The 20933-nt window shown below is 38.0% G+C and overlaps 1 protein-coding gene across 2 annotated transcripts in view; it reads right to left on the bottom strand.

Moving 5' to 3' along the window:
- The window catches only part of CDH8 (cadherin 8), a gene marked incomplete at both ends in the record, with an annotated part of 366396 nt that overhangs the window by 113649 nt on the left and 231814 nt on the right, over nt 1-20933 (bottom strand). For both annotated transcript variants that reach the window (XM_082862070.1, XM_082862069.1), the window contains one exon: nt 15308-15444. In XM_082862070.1, the coding sequence (XP_082718196.1) occupies nt 15308-15444 (137 nt within the window). The remainder of the gene's footprint in view (nt 1-15307; nt 15445-20933) is intronic.

Below are 20933 nucleotides of genomic sequence, written 5' to 3'. Positions count from 1 at the left end.
ATGTGACTTTTATTTTTATGATTTTTATCCCAAGTAGACTACCAGCAATTTAATTCCCTGATTTTTTCTTCCCGAACGTATAGTGCCTAGCACAAAGCCTGGCATTTAATGACACATTTGTACAGAGATTAATATTTTTCAAGGATGTTTGCCCTGTTTTCCCATCTGTCACAATTAGTAGCACCAAAGAGTAGAGAGTTCAGGCTTTGGTATTAAACCTGGTGGATTTGAACCTCATAGTGTTAGATCTGTGACCTCATATACATTCCCTGACTTCCCCAGATTTCATTTCATGTATTTCTGAAACAATGCTCAGGGTGTGTCCATCCCAATGCTGTTATAAGGAGTGAATGAAACAAATGTTTGCACACAGTGGTGACTGTCATTCTGCCTGGAATTAGGTAGCATCTCAAATTCTAGTTTGCCTTGACTGCCACTCACAGATATTATTAAATTTAACAGATCTAGAGGCTGAATCAAAGGAGATCGTAGGAGAGTTGCTCTGTATGCATCTATGCAACTTTCCCAAATCGTAATTCCTATGATGTCCAAAGACCAGTAAGCTTCTCCAGTCCTTCTACAAACAGACAATAGACCTTGGGTGTTCATTTTTATTGTCCTGTTGGCTAAAAAGCACAACAGAAAGGTCCATGTGGAAATAAGTGTGCATACAGTGGAGGCTCCCATAACCAGGACTGAAACAAGCCAAGATCAACAATTGCCTACCTTTCATCACAAAATTCCCAAAACATCCTGGGTGGATTCATGCTATTCCCTTCACCTGCAACATTCTTGCTCTTCCTCTTCACTTGTCCCAATAGAGCATTGCACTTGACTCCTAGGGACACTGGAGAAGGCACCATACAGAGCTAATTTCTTCCTCATATGTGTTGTTAGTATGTGTTCTGTCTCCTTCCATTAGACAACCTGCTTGTAGTCCAGCAATTATCTCCCTACTGCAGAAGCCCCGCATCCAGGCCGGGAACTATGTCTTTAACAACATGTGACCATAGTGTCTAGTACAGAGGTGCAGAAATGTGTTTGACTCACTAAAGAAATGTACCAAATGACTGTTGACAAAACAGTCAACAGTCATTTGGTACATTTACTGACTAATTTATTGGATCTTAACTCTCTTTAAGATGGAGACTACAAGGGACAAAATCAATCATTCAGAGACCAAAACCAAAATAAAGATATCTAATTCAGTATTTTCCATTTTCACTAAGGTCTCCTATTTATATGCCAGAGGCCATTTGTAGAACATCTAAATGCCTTTTTCAACCCATGCCTAACCAATCACTTCTGATAAATATCCAGATATTTTCAGATTTATTTTAGGTTATCAGTTTCCCTGAGAAGTCACCCAACACATCAGTTCTGTCTTCCATGCTTTTTATATCATTTCTTAAATAAACAAATGTGGATTTGTTGTATTCTGGTATTCTGTGGAGTTCAGTCTTGGTTTCTTTGTAACTGCTACATAATTATATTGAAAATGTGAAAAACACTTCAGCAGGAGATCAGATGCTGGCTCAGTGTGGGTATGTTTATATCCAGAGATACTCAAGTATTAACCAGCAATGAGATTCAGATACTGTGCCTAAAACACAACCTGAAGACAAGCCTTATTTTAGAGCTAGGAAAAATACATATATATATATTTTTATAAAATAGAAAAACACAGATTTTCTTCATAGCACATTAGAATTGTTCGTTTTACTGAACAAAACAGTTAAAGTCAAGACAGAGAATGTTCTAAAAAGTCAGTGTCTTTTTTTTTTAAGTCAGTGTCTCTTGAACATCAAGCTCACAATAGTTCACCCGAAAGAACAGGTGATGAGGCTTTTATTATTATTGCCATTGCTAAAAACAGATATAGAGAATATATTTATATTATACCATATTAAATTATAGTAAATAATGTTATAATATATTAATGTAATCTATATTAATTACAGAAATATGATAATTATATATGCATATATATTCTCTATATCAACCAGCTGAGTGTTAGTTCCCTATTGAGTATTACAGTTTCCTGTTAACCAATAAATAAACACATTAGATTGATGAAGGAAACTGTTGATGTTCAAGTAGGTTGTTGTTAATGTAAACTAGGTTGGAATTCATATTTGTTTGGCTGCATAGCCAATGCTTTTTCCTTCCACATTTGTCATCCATGGTTTTATTCCATGTCTCCCTTCTTCAGCCTATTGTTAATCATTCATTGTCAAATTAGAACAGCAGGTGTGCCGAGCAGACTTCAGCATCATTCTAGGCTTATCTCAGTGGGTTGCAGGAGCATTCAAACTTCAATATAAGGAGCCCCTTTGTTTTAAATTTAGGAACTGGAGGTTCCTAAAAATCCAAATTCTCCTGGAACAGCTAGTTCACAGATGCATATTTTAGATTCATTATCCCCAACTGGACCTCCTCCCACCCTTTCAGTGGGGAAAAAAGCGTATCAGTGACGTCCCATTGTGTTCTAACCTGTTTTATAAAGAGCTAGTCAAAGGAAGGCTGTGAACTCTTAAACTTTGGAAGGATGGACCATCTTTTCTGTTTTTTGACTTGTTAACATGAATCATGATATGTCTCAGGAGCAACTAGGCTATCACTAGGAGAGGATGCAGGCTCAATTGTCAGAGATTGGGCTGAAGAGTCAGACAAACCTAGGATCAAATCCAAACTTAGCCACCTAAACATGGAGAGCTTGAAGTTTGGTATCTTCGCTTTCTTTATGAGATGAGAGACAGGTGGTACCAATTTATGGAACCGTTGTGAGGATTAAATGGATAAAGGGCATGAGAAGGGCTAGAACGTTGCCTAGCATACAGTAAGCAGTAACTCTTAATTGTATCATTACTTTCATTCTCCTCACCAAGGTTTAGTCTCCATCAGTTTCCTTGCTGCTCATTAGTTTTAGCCAGATGCCAATTTCTGTTCATTCAAACTCCACATTTCTAACGCAGCTTCCGTTTTACTCTGAATCAGGACTGCAGGGGTTATAGCAGTGGTTCTCCAAGTGCGGGGCCTGGGCCGGCAGCATCGGCCTCACGTGGGGACTTGTTAGAAATACAGATTCTTTGGCCCAGTGTTGTAACAAGCTCTCCGGGCGATTCTGAGCCACCATCATAGCCATATTCTTCCCCTTCTCATTCTCTAGGTTGTAGGCTCTCTGTTCCACTCATAACCTATTCTGCTCCTAAATCTGGAATGCTAATATTCTGAGCCAGACATTTCCCTTATTTTGATATTTCTATGTATTTGATGGGCCCCTCTGACACAGAGAATAAGATCATTTCCTGTACCTGGCATCCGAAGGCAATCATAATTTTCCATACTTAACTTTCCAACCATATATTCTTTTCTCTCCTGAGTTCTCTAATCTTCAGAAGATATTCTGTGCTCTTCTCCTCTTGATTAAGACGTTTGTTAGTTTGGAAATACATCTCTGACAAAAGCCTACTGTTGCTTTATGACCCTGATGAAAATATACCATCCACAAAGAATCTTCCCAGAGAAGACTGTCTCTCCTATCCAATGGAGAGATCCCACCCTACTCCAAATTATATGCTTTTTATAATATTATAAATATTTTTATATAATATTATTTTTTATAATAATATTTAGAGTTTCAATGCATGCCTTAGAGACAGTTTCTTTACATTCTACTTCCTTGCTTCTTTGTGACAAACAGCGTAACCCTTGACCTTGGGCATCACGTGGGGTGAACCCTTGTCCTATAGATACTCCAGGAACAAGAAGGTATCAGTATCATAAGTGAGGGTGTAGAGTGACCAATGCCCTGCCACCCCAAATTAGATGGAAGCAAGTTATCATAGTTCAAAATTCTACCATCTGGCTAAAAGGACCACCTGACCTGGCACTGAAATGCTAGGTGGGTGGGGGTGGATCAGAGATGGAACTGGCATCTATTTTTAGCCCTGACTTCTAAGCCCTGGATTAGGGAGTCCTGTAATCAGAAAACATGCTGCATTTTCATTCTTTAGGCTTTGCTGCTTTGTAACCTGCTTCCACTTGTTCAATACATATCAGATTAAACGATAAACAGGCTCATTGGGTAATGAAGTGTGGGCTGGCATAATTCAGGGCTTGCCTCAGGCTCTCAGAGGGAAGAGAAATAAAGGTTCTTAGATCAGAAGCCTGGCTCCTTGGGGAAAAAGTGAGAGGACCTGAGGCTCCTCTCTGCCAGCACCTTTCTCATGGTCTCTGTCTCTGACCTTAGATTGGTTAATATTCTTTGGGAATTCTTCCTTTCGAGCACAGTCAGTGCCCCACAATTTTCATACAAGGAGAGCATAGTCATTCCTGCCCTTTATGCCTCACCTTCAGTCACTCAGGAAAGAATGACTTTAAAAAATCCAGAAAAGCCACTGTGCCTATGTGCTGTCTGCCCAAGACTTTTAACAAAGAGCTAAGTGGGGTATATTAAAAGCAGAGATCCCTTCCACCAATTAATCAATAGTGTCTGTTTAGAGTCAGAAATAATCAGGTTACTATCTTGTGGTATTAATTCTTATTTCCTTTATTCATTCATTAACTCAGCAAATAGGGAGCCCCACTGTGCTAGGCTCCCAGGATAAAACAGTGATCAATAACAAAGCAATAATAAAATGTCTCATGAGAACAAGGACTTTACCAATTTCTCCCTTTAGAAATGTATTTTCAAGGAATTCCCTGGTAGCCCAGTTGTTAGGACTCGGGCCCTTTCACTGCTGTGGGCCCGGGTTTGATCATCCCTGGTCGTGGAACTAAGATCCCGGAAGTCACAAGGCATAGCCAAAACAAACAAACAAACAAACAAACAAAAAAAAAAAAGGTATTTTCAAAACCTCAAGCAAGTAAATGGGTATTATAAGCCGCAACCAGTCTCTTAAAGGCAAAGAGCATGGATCTTTGAGACCTTATAGCAAAGGATTAATAATAGTTGCTAAAGCTTACACTAGCAGTCAGGTAGGAGAAACTTTTGTAGCATTAGAAATGTGCTAATAGATTTATTATGAATAATACAAATTGCTACTTAAGCTGAAATTCTCAAGAATCTATAGTTAACTAGTTGACAGCTGTTAGAAATACTGTGTCCAATCCTTTTTCTCAAATAAGTAAGACGTGAGAGCAGAGAATTTTAGATGTATGTGAGAAGAAGAATCTAGAAGGGACGTACCTATGTGTGTAGGCTACAGGTCCATACCATTCTTGGTCATATATACTGAGATTTAGCATCCCAGTGTGAAAATAATTTTTCTAAAAAAGAATGCCCATCATATTTGGAAATTCCAACTCCTCCCATCAAGAGGTGACATTTGTTTCTCCACTCCTTAAACCTACTCTTGGTAATGTGACTTGCTTTGACCAGTGGGTTTTGCAAACTTGATGCAAATAGAGACTTGGCAAGTACTTGCTCCCCAGTCTTCTGCTGTTCCATGGACGCCTGGGAGTAGCACCAGAGGAGCCGAGCTAGCCTATTAGAGGATGCGAGGCCACGTGGAGCAGAGAAGAGGTGCTAACTAATGCCTAACTAGCCTGTCATATATACAATTGGTGCCAATATAGATCATCCAGCCCCAGACAAGCCACCAGCTGACCAGATAGACTAGCAAAACCAGTTCAGACCAAAAGAACCACTCAGCTGCTCCAGAGAACCACGAGAAATACATCTTTATCATTTTAAGTTTTGACACGGTCATTTATGCAGCAGAAGTGAACCAATACAAATCAATGTCCATATGACTATTTTGGTTCCCTTTATTCCTAAGCCCAAGTGGCTGGGAGAAAAAGGGAGATATGAATGACAAATAGAATGTTTAGATAAAGGACATAAAGTTTATGTTTATGCAGGGTTGAGTAGGCACCAGGTTTGGTCTGGAGAAGGATAGAGAGGAGGGCGAGGAAGGAGGGGGGAGGGGCACTAGAGAGGGGAAAGAAGAAACGTTATTGAGTCCTTCCTATACGCCAGGCTCTATTTTATGCAGTTTACCTGTATTACATCATTTAATTGTCATGACAAACTTCAAATATAGCAACTGAGGCTAAAAGAGATTATGTGACTTATTCAAATCACACACAGAGCGTATGTTCTGGCTCTGAAAATTTGACTTCATAGTTTGGTTTTACCTAGTAAGCACTACTGCTGTCTGAGAAAGCAGTGGTAACAGTAACTGTGACCTTAGTTTGGGGTAAGAAGGAGGCTTTTAAGGTTGCCAAGCTGGCCAGGACTGACAAGAGGAAAGAAGCCCCTCCTTTTGGATACATATTTTTGTGGAAAATTATACCTCCCAAATCAGCTCAGGATGATACGTCCTCAAAAACTCACAATTTGTATATCCTTAAAATAAAGGTGGGTGGTTTTACTTGATGACAAAAAGATTACTTTTAGGCATATCGTCTTTAATTATATAAAGTGATAAAATTAATGTTTACTTTATAATTATTGTTATGATAATTAATATTAGCATAAGCATTATTACCAGAAGTTTATTCTACGTTAGGAAAGATACTAGGATGTAAACATATTCATTCCTTATCACACACCTCTAAAGGTGTTTCAATATATCCCCCATTTTATAAATAGGGAAACTAAGCCACAGAACGAAGTAATTTACCAATGGAGTGTGACTGAATGAAAAAATTATGATTCCATCCAAGCAAACTGACTTATAAACTTGGCCACTTAACTCATATATTATTCTCTTTGACTTGTAGACTGATGTCTGCACTTTCTTCCCAAGTCCATGTGCTTCCTCTGTCCTCAGAGAAACCGTAGCTGAGGGTAAATCAACCTACTATCCTCCAATATTTATAATCTCTTCACATATCTAGGACCTCCCCTATCTGCCCCCCCTTAATCTGGTACCCTCAAGTCTGAAGACGACCATTTGCTATGACTGGTCAGTTTGCTACAACTTGCAGCTGAAAACCTTGAATTACTATTTGCTGCCTACTTCCTATCCTTTATCTACAGTTGTCTACAGTAGGAGTTACTGTTAAGGATTTGAGGAGGGTGGTTTATAAAGAGAGACCAGGGCAAGACATAGGGATGGAAGCCTCTTACCTTCTGCCTTTTTCTGGGTTAGGATTAAGGGGCTATTAGGCATAGTGATATCTTAAAGGAGTTCCTAGTTAAAATCTATTGATATAGCTCCAGTCTCAATCTGCAGGCTTTTTCTAAATATCAGTAGATTAGAACAAAAGAGGGGTAAAGATGAAAGAGATGGAGAGGTGGTGGGAGGATATCGGTAGAAAGGATGCAGAACAAAGAGGAACTAAGGGAGAGATTCCCAAGTCAGTATTCAAGTAACTGGAGCAGCTGTATATGAAGTGGGCACTATAGTGGTTAAAATAAATCTTGTGTGGGTTACCCACACAATGATATTCATGTGGGGCCTGTATCAGGCTTCTCCTTGAACTTGGAATGACACTCCCATTCTTCCCTGTAGGGAAATCTTACTTTGTATGCTGATCTCTTTCCCAGGAAACTGTAGCTTCCCCTTCACTTTCCCATAATTTATTTCCACTTCCCTTCATTATAATCTCTATTGTTAAGAATACTGATCTCTACCTTATAGCACCTGCATGCTTGTCTGAGGTAGGGGGATCTTGCTAGGAACTTGCCATGTGCTTATTCCCAGACAGTCAGCCATAGTGCTACAGCTTCTCTGATATTTGGGAGCCCTTAACCACTCCTGCCCCTGAATTTTACTGTTCACCTCAGACTTTCATCATCCTTTCCCTTCTGTGAGAGTTACTGAACTGGACAACACCTTCTCTCCATCTGCTTCCACTCAATTCTATACAAGGGAATGATACTGATCTTAAAGACACTCTAGTCCTGATTATGCCATAGATAGGCAATAGATAGAGACACTGCATATTTTGAACGAGATCTTGATATAAAATCTGAAGTCCTTAATTCAATCAGCCTCTCCCAAAATATGCCTGCTTCATTTCAAGGGTTTTTATTTAGGCACAGGTCAATCCACCATGCCCGAACCAGGGACAAGAGGAAGGTCAGTGAACATACTGGTGGTGCAATGAAGAAACACAACTGCACCCAGCAGTAACACACAAGTCACGACTACCAATTTTGTTGTTGTGGGGAGAAGGGGTAAAAGAAAATATAAACCAAATAAATAATTTAAAATTAAGCTGTTATTCAAAGCCTCAGGTTAGGGCTGTATTAACAAGAACATATGTGATCTATTCATCAATTACTAAAGATTACAGATAGATTTTAAGCTAAAAGGTATAGTACCATCACTTTTAATTCAGTTCTTACTACAACCTAAATTTAAAAGAACAATTATGATTCCCATTTCACAGGTGGGAAAACTGAGCGCAAGAGAGAGGAAATAATTTGCCCAAGGTTATACGGGCAAAATGTGGCCAACTCCATCCAACTCCAGGACCCAGAATTTCTCGAAACAATGAGTTCCCTATAAAGATGTATTTTTCCTAAGTACCCTGGGTTGGACAAAGCAATTATTCTGGCAGCTGGGCCCTATGTCAGGAAGAAACATTCCTTAAGTGCTAGCAGACTAGTATGTCCCCTGGGAGATCTAACCATCATTAGTGAAAAGCTTCATTGACAATATTGTGTGCAGCCCACTGTAGTGGGCTAGAGCAATGCATTATCAATAACTCAAAGAGATTCATTTAATGGGCAATTATATGCTTCCTGCTTTACGATACTTTCAGGTAACCAATAGTAGTATGCTTTCTGCAAATGCCAGTTGCCAGCTCTCGGGTACACAGTGTCAGCGGGATTCCCCACTTTCCATCCCACACCACCACTCTCTCTGGGAAGGACACTCTAAAATTGGCATTCAATGCCTCTGAAATGTCCCTGCAGAGACTCTATGTAAGAAAATTTTTCCCTTACTGTCCCCCAATATCCTTTATCTGACAGCTGAGCTTGTTACCCATATCTCTCTCTTAAGTAGGTCTTACTACACTACCCAACCTACAGGGATCTTGTGCATCATCTGACAAGCCTTAGCTCAAACCTCAGCTCAGTGAAATATCACCTATCACCACAGGAATAACAAAAAATAGAGACCAAAACACACACACAGAAGAACACGTCACCTTTTTCTGCCTTCCTTCAAAATATCATAATTATGTTTATAATAGAATATTAATTATAATATAATTAAATTATAATGTGAATCTGATGGGGAGGGCGGAGGGGAGGTGGGAGAACTTGCGAAAAGTGGATTCCTGAATGGCTGCCTTGAGTTTCTGATTCCATAGGTCCTAGGCAAACACCAGAACTCTGGTTTGAACAATAACCCAGGTGACTGGGATCAGCTGCGCATGTCAAGTTCTCTGTGAACTTCATTGAAAAATCCTGTCCCCTAAAATGTTCCTCAGTTTCCTGATCTCGAAAATGGGAATAGAATTCCCGTCTGAACAGTTCCAAAGGCTGGCTTTGTCCATTAGGCAATGTTCCACCCCTGGGTTATAAACGTTAGAACACGAGGGCCTGAGCAAATGCAGGCTTGTTCTTTCCACCAGTGCACTCTTGTCCCTGCACCAGCCTTCCGGTTTGCACAGAAGAACTATTTCATTCGCTTGTTTTAGGAAATGATGTGGCAGTGTCAGAAGCTCGATTTAAGCAGGAGAATGGAAGGAAAGACGATATAGGACAGGGTTCCCCCCAAAGAAGGCATCTAAGAGCATGTAATCTGCAGTTAAGCAACAAGGGTACCAATCTTGTCTCCACCCTTTGCTCTCTTGGAGACTCTGGGCAAGTTACTTAACCTATGTCTGAGATTCTTTGACTGGAAAATGCATACAGTAATAGTACCTGTTTTCAAAGACTGATGTGAGTTAAATGTACCATAGGGATTACATGATACTTTTTCAGTGTTTAGCTAAATTTACTTTAAGCCTTCACCACCATGGTACACAGCAGCCATGCAAAATAGTTTCAAGGGATGCTACTAGCAAAGCTACTTAGCAAAGATGCTCTATACAAGCCTAATCTCTTGTTAGTACTTGGGCATCTAACTGCCAGATCATGTAATGAGATGTGCCTGTTGATTGCGGTGGCAAGTTAGATCTATTACCACTGAAATTCTTGGGAAATATACACAGTGAAGCATCTCAGCCTTGGTTAAGTGAATCTGACACAAGAGGATAAAGGATGACATCTCCATTCTCATTAAGAGATAACAGATGGACTTTCCTAAAATCCATTTTTTAGCTTAATTTCATTTGTTTAAATCTTTTGTCTGAAGAGATGGTGATCTGAGAGTAATTTTAAATTGTTCTCCCTGGAATGAATATTTATCTTGATTAGAACCTCCCCCTGTGGGGTTCTATTGTCCTGGGTAGTTTTAAATATTCATCTCATCCAAATACAATAAATCTCCCTTTAATATTTTTTTCCAAGACATGGTCTGCGGCTTTGGAAGATAAACATTACATGATGGGCTAAATAATAAAACCAAGTGAAAACAAGTTTCTAAGCCATTTTCATAGTAATTCCAATATTTCTTACGTTCTCTGTGATCTTATTTCAACTTCCTTTCATGATTTAGAAAAAAAAGATAACCTAATTTTACATTTAAATTTCTAGAATTATGCCCACCTCAGCTTATATTTTACAGACTAAAATTAAAGTTCTCTTTTGTACTCTGTCTTGTTGGTTTTAAGAAAGTTACATGCAAGAAGTCAAAAAAAAAAAGTTTAGTTTTCAATCTCTGAGTAAAAAAAAAAAAACAAACATCAAAAAAGGATGTAATAAAAGGTGAGATAAGGGCTTCCCTGGTGGCGCAGTGGTTGAGAGTCCACCTGCCGATGCAGGGGACACGGGTTCGTGCCCCGGTCCGGGAAGATCCCACATGCCGCGGAGCGGCTGGGCCCGTGAGCCATGGCCGCTGAGCCTGCGCGTGCGGAGCCTGTGCTCCGCAACGGGAGAGGCCACAACAGTGAGAGGCCCGCGTACCGCAAAAAAAAAAAAAAAAAAAAAAGGTGAGATAACTCCCACTGATGTCAAGAGAATAATGTAAGTTTGGGTTGTATATTTTTAATTCTATAAGGTTCCAAGTAAAGCTGAGGGTTGTCACGTGGACAGAACCATTTCCTATTTGGTCTCTATGGAGCTAACTGTAACCTTGAATCTGGGACATACTTGAGTGATTTCTGTCAAGCCATGAAGAAAACTTTATCTGATCTATGTTTCAGTATTTTTTAATCAATCATATGTTCATTGAAGGAGGTTTGTGGTCATACTTTTTTTTCACACCATCAACATGGAACTGCGTGTAATTCCCAATACTCATCACCTTCTTGCTCACCTCCGTGTCATTCTTTATAGATATATCAGCAGATTCCAACTCACACTTTTATATGCAGGGGCTTCCAAGTGCCATTAGAAGGAAAACTTCAAGAGGCCCAGGGTTTTTGCTTATTTTGTTCACTGCTATATCCTCAGTCACTAAAACACTGCTTGGCAAGTACCGAAGACTCCATAAATAATTATTGAGTGAATGAACAAATGAATGTCTTCTCTTATTTGGTTTGGTACCCTTGTCACCCTAGAATTAACAGCTCATTATCCCAGAGCATCTGCTTTTGTATCTGTCTTCCTTACTTGTCTGTGATTCCTTGCAAATGAGACTTTTGTTTCTGGGTTGCCCCTGAAATATTTCCTAACCACCTATTCTGTGTATTCATTTCCCTTTACTCTTTACAATGGAGTACCTGGATTCTTCTAATTAGGGCCTCCTTGATGAATATTTAAGTGAAGGCATCCATCTCATTAAAAAAGTGTCATAGATTAAGGCGAACTCAAGTAGGTTTTTATATTCAATATATGAGAAAATTCTTTTCAAAGTAATTATTGCCTACATACTTTAAAGAAAACCATGGTCCTTTAGAGCGTTTTTATATAGCCTCAAACCAATCTAAATAGATACAGTTTTTCTCAGACACTTAAGGTGATATGCAGCTTCAATACTGTAAATTGTAAAAATTTCATATCTAGATGGGGTTAAGACTTCTAACAAACCAAAGCCACCAAATGGGATGCTTTGTCTCCTTTATCCCTTAATGTTACAAGGGAAAACTATTGCCAGAGTCACATACTGGAGAAGAAAATGGTACTTCTAATAAGTAAAAACACCGAAGTTTCCAAACCTCTTTTTTCATTCCATATCAAGCAGGTTCTTTGCCTGCTTTGAGTTGCCAAAAGAAACATCCTTCACTCTTGAATCGTCACTTTTTCACACCGTGGTTGTATTCTGTTTTCTTTTGTTTTTAGTAAGACTCCATGGAAGACATTACCCCACATCTCAGAACAAGGAAAAACCATGCCCTTCATCAAGGTCTAGATTACTCTTGCTCTTACAGACAAATTTATCAACATATCTCAGAGACATTAGCTGTGAAACCAGAGCAGATTTTAGAGAGAGCATAGAGCAGATCTTAGGGCTGATGTCCTTTACATATGTATGCCCATGAATCTTGCTTATTGTGAGTTTTTATTTCCTTATTCAGATTCCTTCTACCCTAATTCCCTCAAGAATGTAATGTCTCCCTTGAACTGTGTAAACTGTGAAGTCCTCATCAGCTCCTTTATGGAAAAATAAAGTCAGGTAATATGCAGAATGTCTTTTGCTTGGAAAGAAAATGAATATCACATCCCCTTTGCATGTTCTGTATAATAAAAAAAACTGGAGAGACAGAGTGTGAGTTCTCATAGACAGAATAGCACTAAATTGTACCATACAGCTATTGTTTAGAGACTGTTTTATAGTGTCATTAAGTGTAATCAAAGAAGCTGTGCTCATTAAAAATTGGCAGAAGGACTAACGTGTTATTTTAACAACCCTAGAACCTCCTCTGAAAAAGAGGTTACATTTTCACATGTAATTTATGAAAAATTTTACGTTGAAGATATAATTTTAAATAGTCCATGATTGTTCTTGGATTGGAAGAATCAACATTGTGAAAATGACTCTACTACCCAAAGCAATCTACAGATTCAATGCAATTCCTAACAAACTACCACTGGCATTTCTCACAGAACTAGAACAAAAAAGTTTCACAATTTGTATGGAAACACAAAAGACCCCAAATAGCCAAAGCAATCTTGAGAACGAAAAACGGAGCTGGAGGTATCAGGCTCCCTGACTTCAGACTATACTACAAAGCTACAGTAATCAAGACAGTATGGTACTGGCACAAAAACAGAAAGATAGATCAATGGAACAGGATAGAAAGCCCAGAGATAAACCCACACATATATGGTCACCTTATCTTTGATAAAGGTGGCAGGAATGTACAGGGGAGAAAGGACAGCCTCTTCAATAAGTGGTGCTGGGAAAACTGGACAGGTACATGTAAAAGTATGAGATTAGATCACGCCCTAACACCATACACAAAAATAAGCTCAAAATGGATTAAAGACCTAAAGGCCAGAAACTATCAAACTCCTAGAGGAAAACATAGGCAGAACACTCTATGACATAAATCACAGCAAGATCCTTTTTGACCCACATCCTAGAGAAATGGAAATAAAAACAAAAATAAACAAATGAGACCTAATGAAACTTCAAAGCTTTTGCACAGCAAAGGAAACCATAAACAAGACCAAAAGGCAACCCTCAGAATGGGAGAAAATATTTGCAAATGAAGCAACTGACAAAGGATTAATCTCCAAAATTTATAAGCAGCTCATGCAGCTCAATAACAAAAAAACAAACAACCTAATCCAACAATGGGCAGAAGACCTAAATAGACATTTCTCCAAAGAAGATATACAGACTGCCAACAAACACATGAAAGAATGCTCAACATCATTAATCATTAGAGAAATGCAAATCAAAACTACAATGAGATACCATGTCACACCAGTCAGAATGGCCGTCATCAAAAAATCTAGAAACAATAAATGCTGGAGAGGGTGTGGACAAAAGGGAACACTCTTGCACTGCTGGTGGGAATGTGAATTGGTACAGCCACTATGGAGAACAGTATGGAGGTTCCTTAAAAAACTACAAATAGAACTACCATATGACCCAGCAATCCCACTACTGGGTATATACCCTGAGAAAACCATAATTCAAAAAGAGTCATGTACCACAATATTCATTGCAGCTCTATTTACAATAGCCCAGAGATGGAAACAACCTAAGTGTCCATCATCAGATGAATGGATAAAGAAGATGTGGCACATATATACAATGGAATATTACTCAGCCATAAAAAGAAACAAAATTGAGCTATTTGTAATGAGGTGGATAGACCTAGAGTCTGTCATACAGAGTGAAGTAAGTCAGAAAGAGAAAGACAAATACCGTATGCTAACACATGTATATGGAATTTAAGAAAAAAAAATGTCATGAAGAACCTAGGGGTAAGACAGGAATAAAGACACAGACCTACTAGAGAATGGACTTGAGGATACGGGGAGGGGGAAGGGTAAGCTGTGACAAAGCGAGAGAGAGGCATGGACATATGTACACTACCAAACGTAAGGTAGATAGCTAGTGGGAAGCAGCCGCATAGCACAGGGAGATCAGCTCAGTGCTTTGTGACCGCCTGGAGGGGTGGAATAGGGAGGGTGGGAGGGAGGGAGACACAAGAGGGAAGAGATATGGGAACATATGTATATGTATAACTGATTCACTTTGTTATAAAGCAGAAACTAACACACCATTGTAAAGCAATTATATTCCAATAAAGATTAAAATAAATAAATAAATAGTCCATGATTACTGTGTAAGACATATTAATTCTAAAAAACAAAAACAAAAAATCATCTATCATCTCATCTCCCCAAAATGATATGTATTGACAGTGTAAATTTTCTTTCTGTATTTTCTGCATGTATATATGTATGTATATATGCATAGTTTAACTATGTGAATAATAGTTTCTATATTGAATATAATATATATGTTAGGGTCCACTTATTTAAATTATGGTATATAGTTCTTGAATTCTATTTTTTTAACCTACCCTTTTATACTAAATCTTTCCTCATATTTTTATATGCAAAACATTGTTTTTGATGGTCGAACAATGGATATAGATATAAGAATACTTGGATAGAAGAATGTTTCCTTCCCACATATATTGCAACTTTTTGGTCATTTACCACAGTGTACCTTATTTCATGTTGAGACGATGCATTCAAAGGCTCCTCGGGAACAATAAAATAAGTTCCAATGCCAAAATATCTAATAGAAACTGGGACCACTTGTCATATGATCCCTAGGCATAAACTGAACTCAGCCACATAAGGAAGAAATTAACAAACCCAGGCACTTACTGATTTCGGTAGCAATGATTGTTATGTTGTGCCACACGCTTAATTCCCTGTCAAGCGGTGTTGCAAGCGTTATCTTCCCATCATCTGCATTAACGTTGAATTGTCTCTCCAGGTCGGTGTGCCGGTCAATGGAAAACCTACAAAACAGATACATATGTAATCTACTTCACTGTTTCTATGATCCATACATTCCACAGCAGACCTTTAGTAATCCTTAGAGAGCCATAGTTGTGAAGTCAAATGAATTGGGAAACACAATGGCATCATAATTTGTAAAACAAAATGACTGAATGCAGCATAAGAAACTTAATAATTATTGTCTAAGGAGTAATTAGCTACATATGCAACATGGAGGTCATAAACTGCCATCAGTTTCAATAGGTAACATCTTCAAAAATGGATGCTGATGAAGAGTTAATTGGACAATCCATCACATTTATTGGACAGCTTATGATAATTAGCAGTTGCCACAAAATACCATATAAAACAATGAACCCAAGCCCAAAGCAAGATGGCACTAGCCAGCAAGTTATTTGCAGCAGTTCAAAGGAAATGTGTGTTTGTGTAAAACTTGCATTTGATTACACAGTATGTATGTGTTACTGTCGTTGCTGCTGTTTGTTTTGTTTTCATTTTAAGTAAAATATATATTTAGTCTCCTATTTGTCTCTGTCTATAGAAATCAGATGTTTACTGATTCTCTAGTAAAATTTTTAAAATTGGAATAGATATTTTGGCAGATGTACAACACGCAATTTCATGAAATTTAAAACTTTAAGTGGGCAGGTTAGTAGTTTCTCTGTTGAGAAAACTCTTCCAAATAAGACAACATTAAGATGCTTTGTGTCTATGGCCAAGTGCTTCTTGGGAACACTAAGTATCAAGATCATACAGGAATTATTTTTTTCACAACATTAATATCCCTTTTATACACCAGTATCTGAGCTTTGGCAATGGAATGCCAAATATAAAAAGCTATATGTCTTAAGGAACATAAGGCATAATTAGAAATATCGGTCTATAAATAAGCAGTGAAATAAACTAAAACAGGATGGAACAGAGGCTCAAAGAAGGATACTGTAGACTAAATGTTTGTGTCTCCCCCAAAATTTATATGTTAAAATCCTAACTCCTAATGTGATGGTGTTTGGAAGTAAGGCCTTTAGGAGGTAGTTAGGGTTAGAATAGGTCATTAGAGTAGGGCCCTCCTGATGGGATTAATGACCTCATTTAAAAAAGAAGAAGAAGAAGGGGACATAGGCTCTCTCCCTGCTCTCTGCCAATGAGGATACAAGAAGAGAACCATTTGTAAACCAGAAAATGTTCCCTCACCATACACTGTATCTGCTGGTGCCTTAATCTTGGACCTCCCAGCCTCTAGAACTGTGAGAAATACATTTTTGTTGTTTAATCCACCCAGTCTATGGTATTCCATATCTGTAGAAGGACAAACTAAGACCAAGGCCATGTACAATCCCATCTAGGAGGAAGGACTGAAGAAAACCTTCATGGTTGAGGTGACCTCCTAAGAAGTGCACATGAAGTCGATTTACTGGTACCGGTTAGTGCTAAATATGAAACATGGTCCATGGCTATTTGGAGCTTAGCACATTTTTTTTACATGGTTTTTATGGACATTTATTCTATCATTAAGAATAAGACTATGTTATTATAACAAAATGAGAAAAAAATAAATTTCCCATAGTGTTCTGTCTGTAGGTTTGTACTGTTAATATTTTAGTGGATTTCACTGCAAACATATATATGTATTTTATGTATATCTACTTATTTATGTGTATCTACTTATTTGTCTGGTTGTGAAGATTAAAAATAAAGCATAAATCAGTCTCTTATTTGTATCTATATCTACCTACAAAGAAGGATGGATATGTGGATGAGTAGATAGATGATAGGTAGATAGACAGACATATAGTGATAAGGATAACTCCTTCCTCCTTTTAGCTATTTCTTTTTCATTAGAAAGGATATTTATATCACTTATACCAGATGCAAATACCACGAAAAAAGGCATTTCTTTGAATCTTCCTGACCAAACACAAGCATCACTAAACATTTTGGAATAATATTAAAAAACACTTAATTTTATTGACAATAGCTTATTGCTGAATTACTTGGTAAAAACATGTACCATGAAATTATAGTTCCTGGTACAGTAAAGACTTAGATATAAAGAAAACTAAGACACTGACATGCATCTATACACCAGGAATTTACAAACCAACCCCATGCCCAACCCCCAGGATGATTAGAGAAATTCAGAAAGAATTTAAGAACCCAGAGGCATATCTGAATTAACAGTGCTTGCAAAATAATCCTGAGCATGAGGAAGTAAGTGTTCATTGCAAAACATTTCAATCTGTTGTATTACGGGAGAAAAAAGACTAAAAAACCTTTTCTTGGGGAACAATGATTGTTGATTTTCTTTATCTTTATCAACAATGATTGTTGATTAGACCTATGAAGTTCCAAGTTGAACTGTAAAATAACTGAAAAGACATGGGTTTTGCTCCAGATACCATGAACACTCTGTCTCTTAAAAGAGCTAAGGAATGTCCAGAGGATTAATTATCACTATCTGCATCATATTCATAAATAAACTTTGCAGGCATTGCTGGGTTGTAGTAATTTTATTATCTCACTGCTGATATTTCACACACTCATGCATCTACCAGTTTCCCAGAGGCCACAGTAAATGAAAATCAGTCTAATCACTGATACTCAAGAATCCCAAATCTGAAACACACTTCATGGCTATTTGATTGCTGTCCAGTAAATGCCTAAAATTTCCGGCCTAGAAGCAGCACTGGGAACAATGACAGGGTTTTGGAAGTTGGTATTTTAAAAAAAAAAATGCTGTTTGTTTAATCCCTTAGTTAAAACTATGTTATGCAGGGACTTCCCTGGTGGTCCAGTGGTTAAGACTTTGCCTTCCAATGCAGGGGGTGTGGGTTCGATCCCTGGTCAGGGAGCTAAGATCCCACATGCCTCACAGCCAAGAAAATAAAACAAAAGCAATACTGTAACAAACTCAATAAAGACTTTAAAAATGATCCACATCAAAAAATTTTTTTAAAAAACCTGTATCATGCAGACCTCAAATTTGGAATAAATTATATCTCTATTATTTATACATTGCTGTTTCTGGGATAATTAACAAATTCATTGAGCCTCAGTTTCTTCACTGGTCAAACATGAAGTACTCAGATCCCAGGTCTGGCTGTGAAGATTAAAAATAAAGCATAAATCAGTCTCTGGTGCTTAAATTGGTGCTGAAGATATGATCATCATCAAATCACCATAATCATCATGTCCCATTAAATGAAACTTTACATAAACTTCCCTCCTTGGAAGGTGGTGGAGAAGGCCCCTTTCTTAATAGTTTATAAATAGCATAAACCTGGAAAAACATTTGGGGGTTATTTAACTCCCATCACTCTAACAGAGGCAGGGATATTGTTCTCATTTTTTAAAGATCCAGTTCATGACAGACTTTATGGGGTGAGTCATAAGAATTTATAAAATAGGCTATAAATACAACCCTTTAGTAAGATCAGAGGTAAGAATGTCATAATATTACGAGATCACACAATGGGAGGAACTTGGGGAAAACAATGACTTAGTTTAAAATTCAGTTTAAAGTCTACCTCAACTATTTCAAGAAGCCTCTTGCTCCCTTTGTAGACATTTCACACATTTTATTGCCTAACAGACTTTATAGTAAAGGCTGCCAAGAGCCTTTGCTAAACTGTTCAAAAATCCAGACTTAACAGTCAGTAAGCATGCATTAGACACCAAACGTATACCAAGCACAGTGCTAGATGCCTTTTTCTTTCTTGCATCCTTCTCTCCTTGGTTTCTTGTAGAATGAATAAGAGAAAAATCACTCTTACACAGGTGTTACTTAGTTGTGTTATTAATCTCTCTGTACCTTTGTTACCTAATCTGTAAAATGGGAATTATAATAGGTTTTGTGAGATTTAAACAAGGTAATACCTATAAAGCACTTATTGCAGTGCCTGGCATGTAGTAAGTGCTCAGGAAATATCTACTGAAAATTTTTAATGTTGTCATTACTTATCTGGAAACAATAGGTTTCTACTGACAATTCCCAGGCCCCTCTTCAGTGGTAAGCCAGCATTCCTTTTACTCCTGCTTCTTTGTCCCTAAACAGTTCATCTGGGTTCTCATATCAGTGGAAGCAAACACAAGGAGGATATCACTTTAAGTGATAAAATAAAGCTGAGGAGAGGGAGCATGTGGGGAGGCTCCTACCTGCACCTCTAGCACCATTCTGGTGTTCATTTTTCTACCAACTTTTCGGACCAAAATCTCCATCCCATACACTGACCATTCAAGTTCAAAGCATTATTGGACACATTCACTTTTGTATTCATATTGAATACTATATGAGCATTTGTTATCATAGTTAAAATTAATTACATTTTTATATAAGTTTGAAATGAATTACATAAAGATTACCCATATTTTAAAAAACTGCACCCCACACGCCATTTTTAGGAATGTTCTCAGAAGATCCATGCTCCCCACCGATAGCTACACCACTCCATCACTAGCTGCAAAGATTCAAGTTGCTTTCCTCTGGCCCTCTAAGCTGCCACCATCCACTCCACTATCTCAATTTCTCCCCACTCCTCCTCATTCCACTGTGTGACACAGCCACATCACTAGCAATAAAAGTCAATACTCAATTATAAGACTCAATATAGGCTCTTTCCTTAAAAGCCAATTGACAGAGAATAATTTCAAAGAAAAGCAGAGTGGGTTAAAAATAGCAAACCTGAAGTACCAACTTAAATTTTAGAATCCAGTGTACCAAGCAAGTTCTCCAGATGTCATGATTTTGCATAGATGTCCCAGAAGTAGACACTAAGCCATTCACTCTGTTTTCTGGGATTCCTAGCGTCTATCTGAATAGCAACAGATAGAGTGCAAGAAACAGAGAAACCAGAAAACCTTCAGTCTAATCTCACCTGTGGGATCTCATTAAAACAATGTAACTAGTCATAATCTCATAGGCCCATCTATAAACTGGAGAAAGTATCTATTTCACAGCATGGTTCTTTGCAGTAAATGAGTTGATACATGACCCAGAATGACTGTGAAAATGAATAACTAGAAATAGAAAGATATAAATAAAAACAACCATTCACATCCTTCAGTAGTTTCCCAAGTGACACTAGAAAAATGTTCCAAAATTATTTGTAGTGTTTGTCTATACAAGTCATCACCCTTTTCAAAATATCTGCTACCAACATATCTGCTTCATAGAGCATAGACTCTGAGCTGAAGAGATGAGAGTCTGTACTGGGTTTCCTCTCTCAACACTCATCCACAAGGAGCCTTCTGGACCTGGCCCGAGTCTTCACAGATCTTCTCTTCCTTAAGGTTGTCCCTCCTATTATTCTACAGGTAAACATTTGCTGGACTTTTGCTCTTTATAGACAGGAAGAGATTGTTTGATTTATATATCATAACATCACATTAGTTGGAATTTTGTACTGCAGTTACTCAACAGCTCACAATAGGAAAGATGCACAAACATTTACTGAGCATGGCTTGTTATTATGTGTGAAACATGGTGGTA

The sequence above is a fragment of the Leucopleurus acutus genome (genome assembly GCF_964270905.1).
Source record: "Leucopleurus acutus genome assembly, chromosome: 20".
Lineage (NCBI taxonomy): Eukaryota > Metazoa > Chordata > Mammalia > Artiodactyla > Delphinidae > Leucopleurus > Leucopleurus acutus.
The sequence above is the reverse complement of the archived record's forward strand: the minus strand, read 5'-3'. Positions and strand labels throughout refer to the sequence as shown.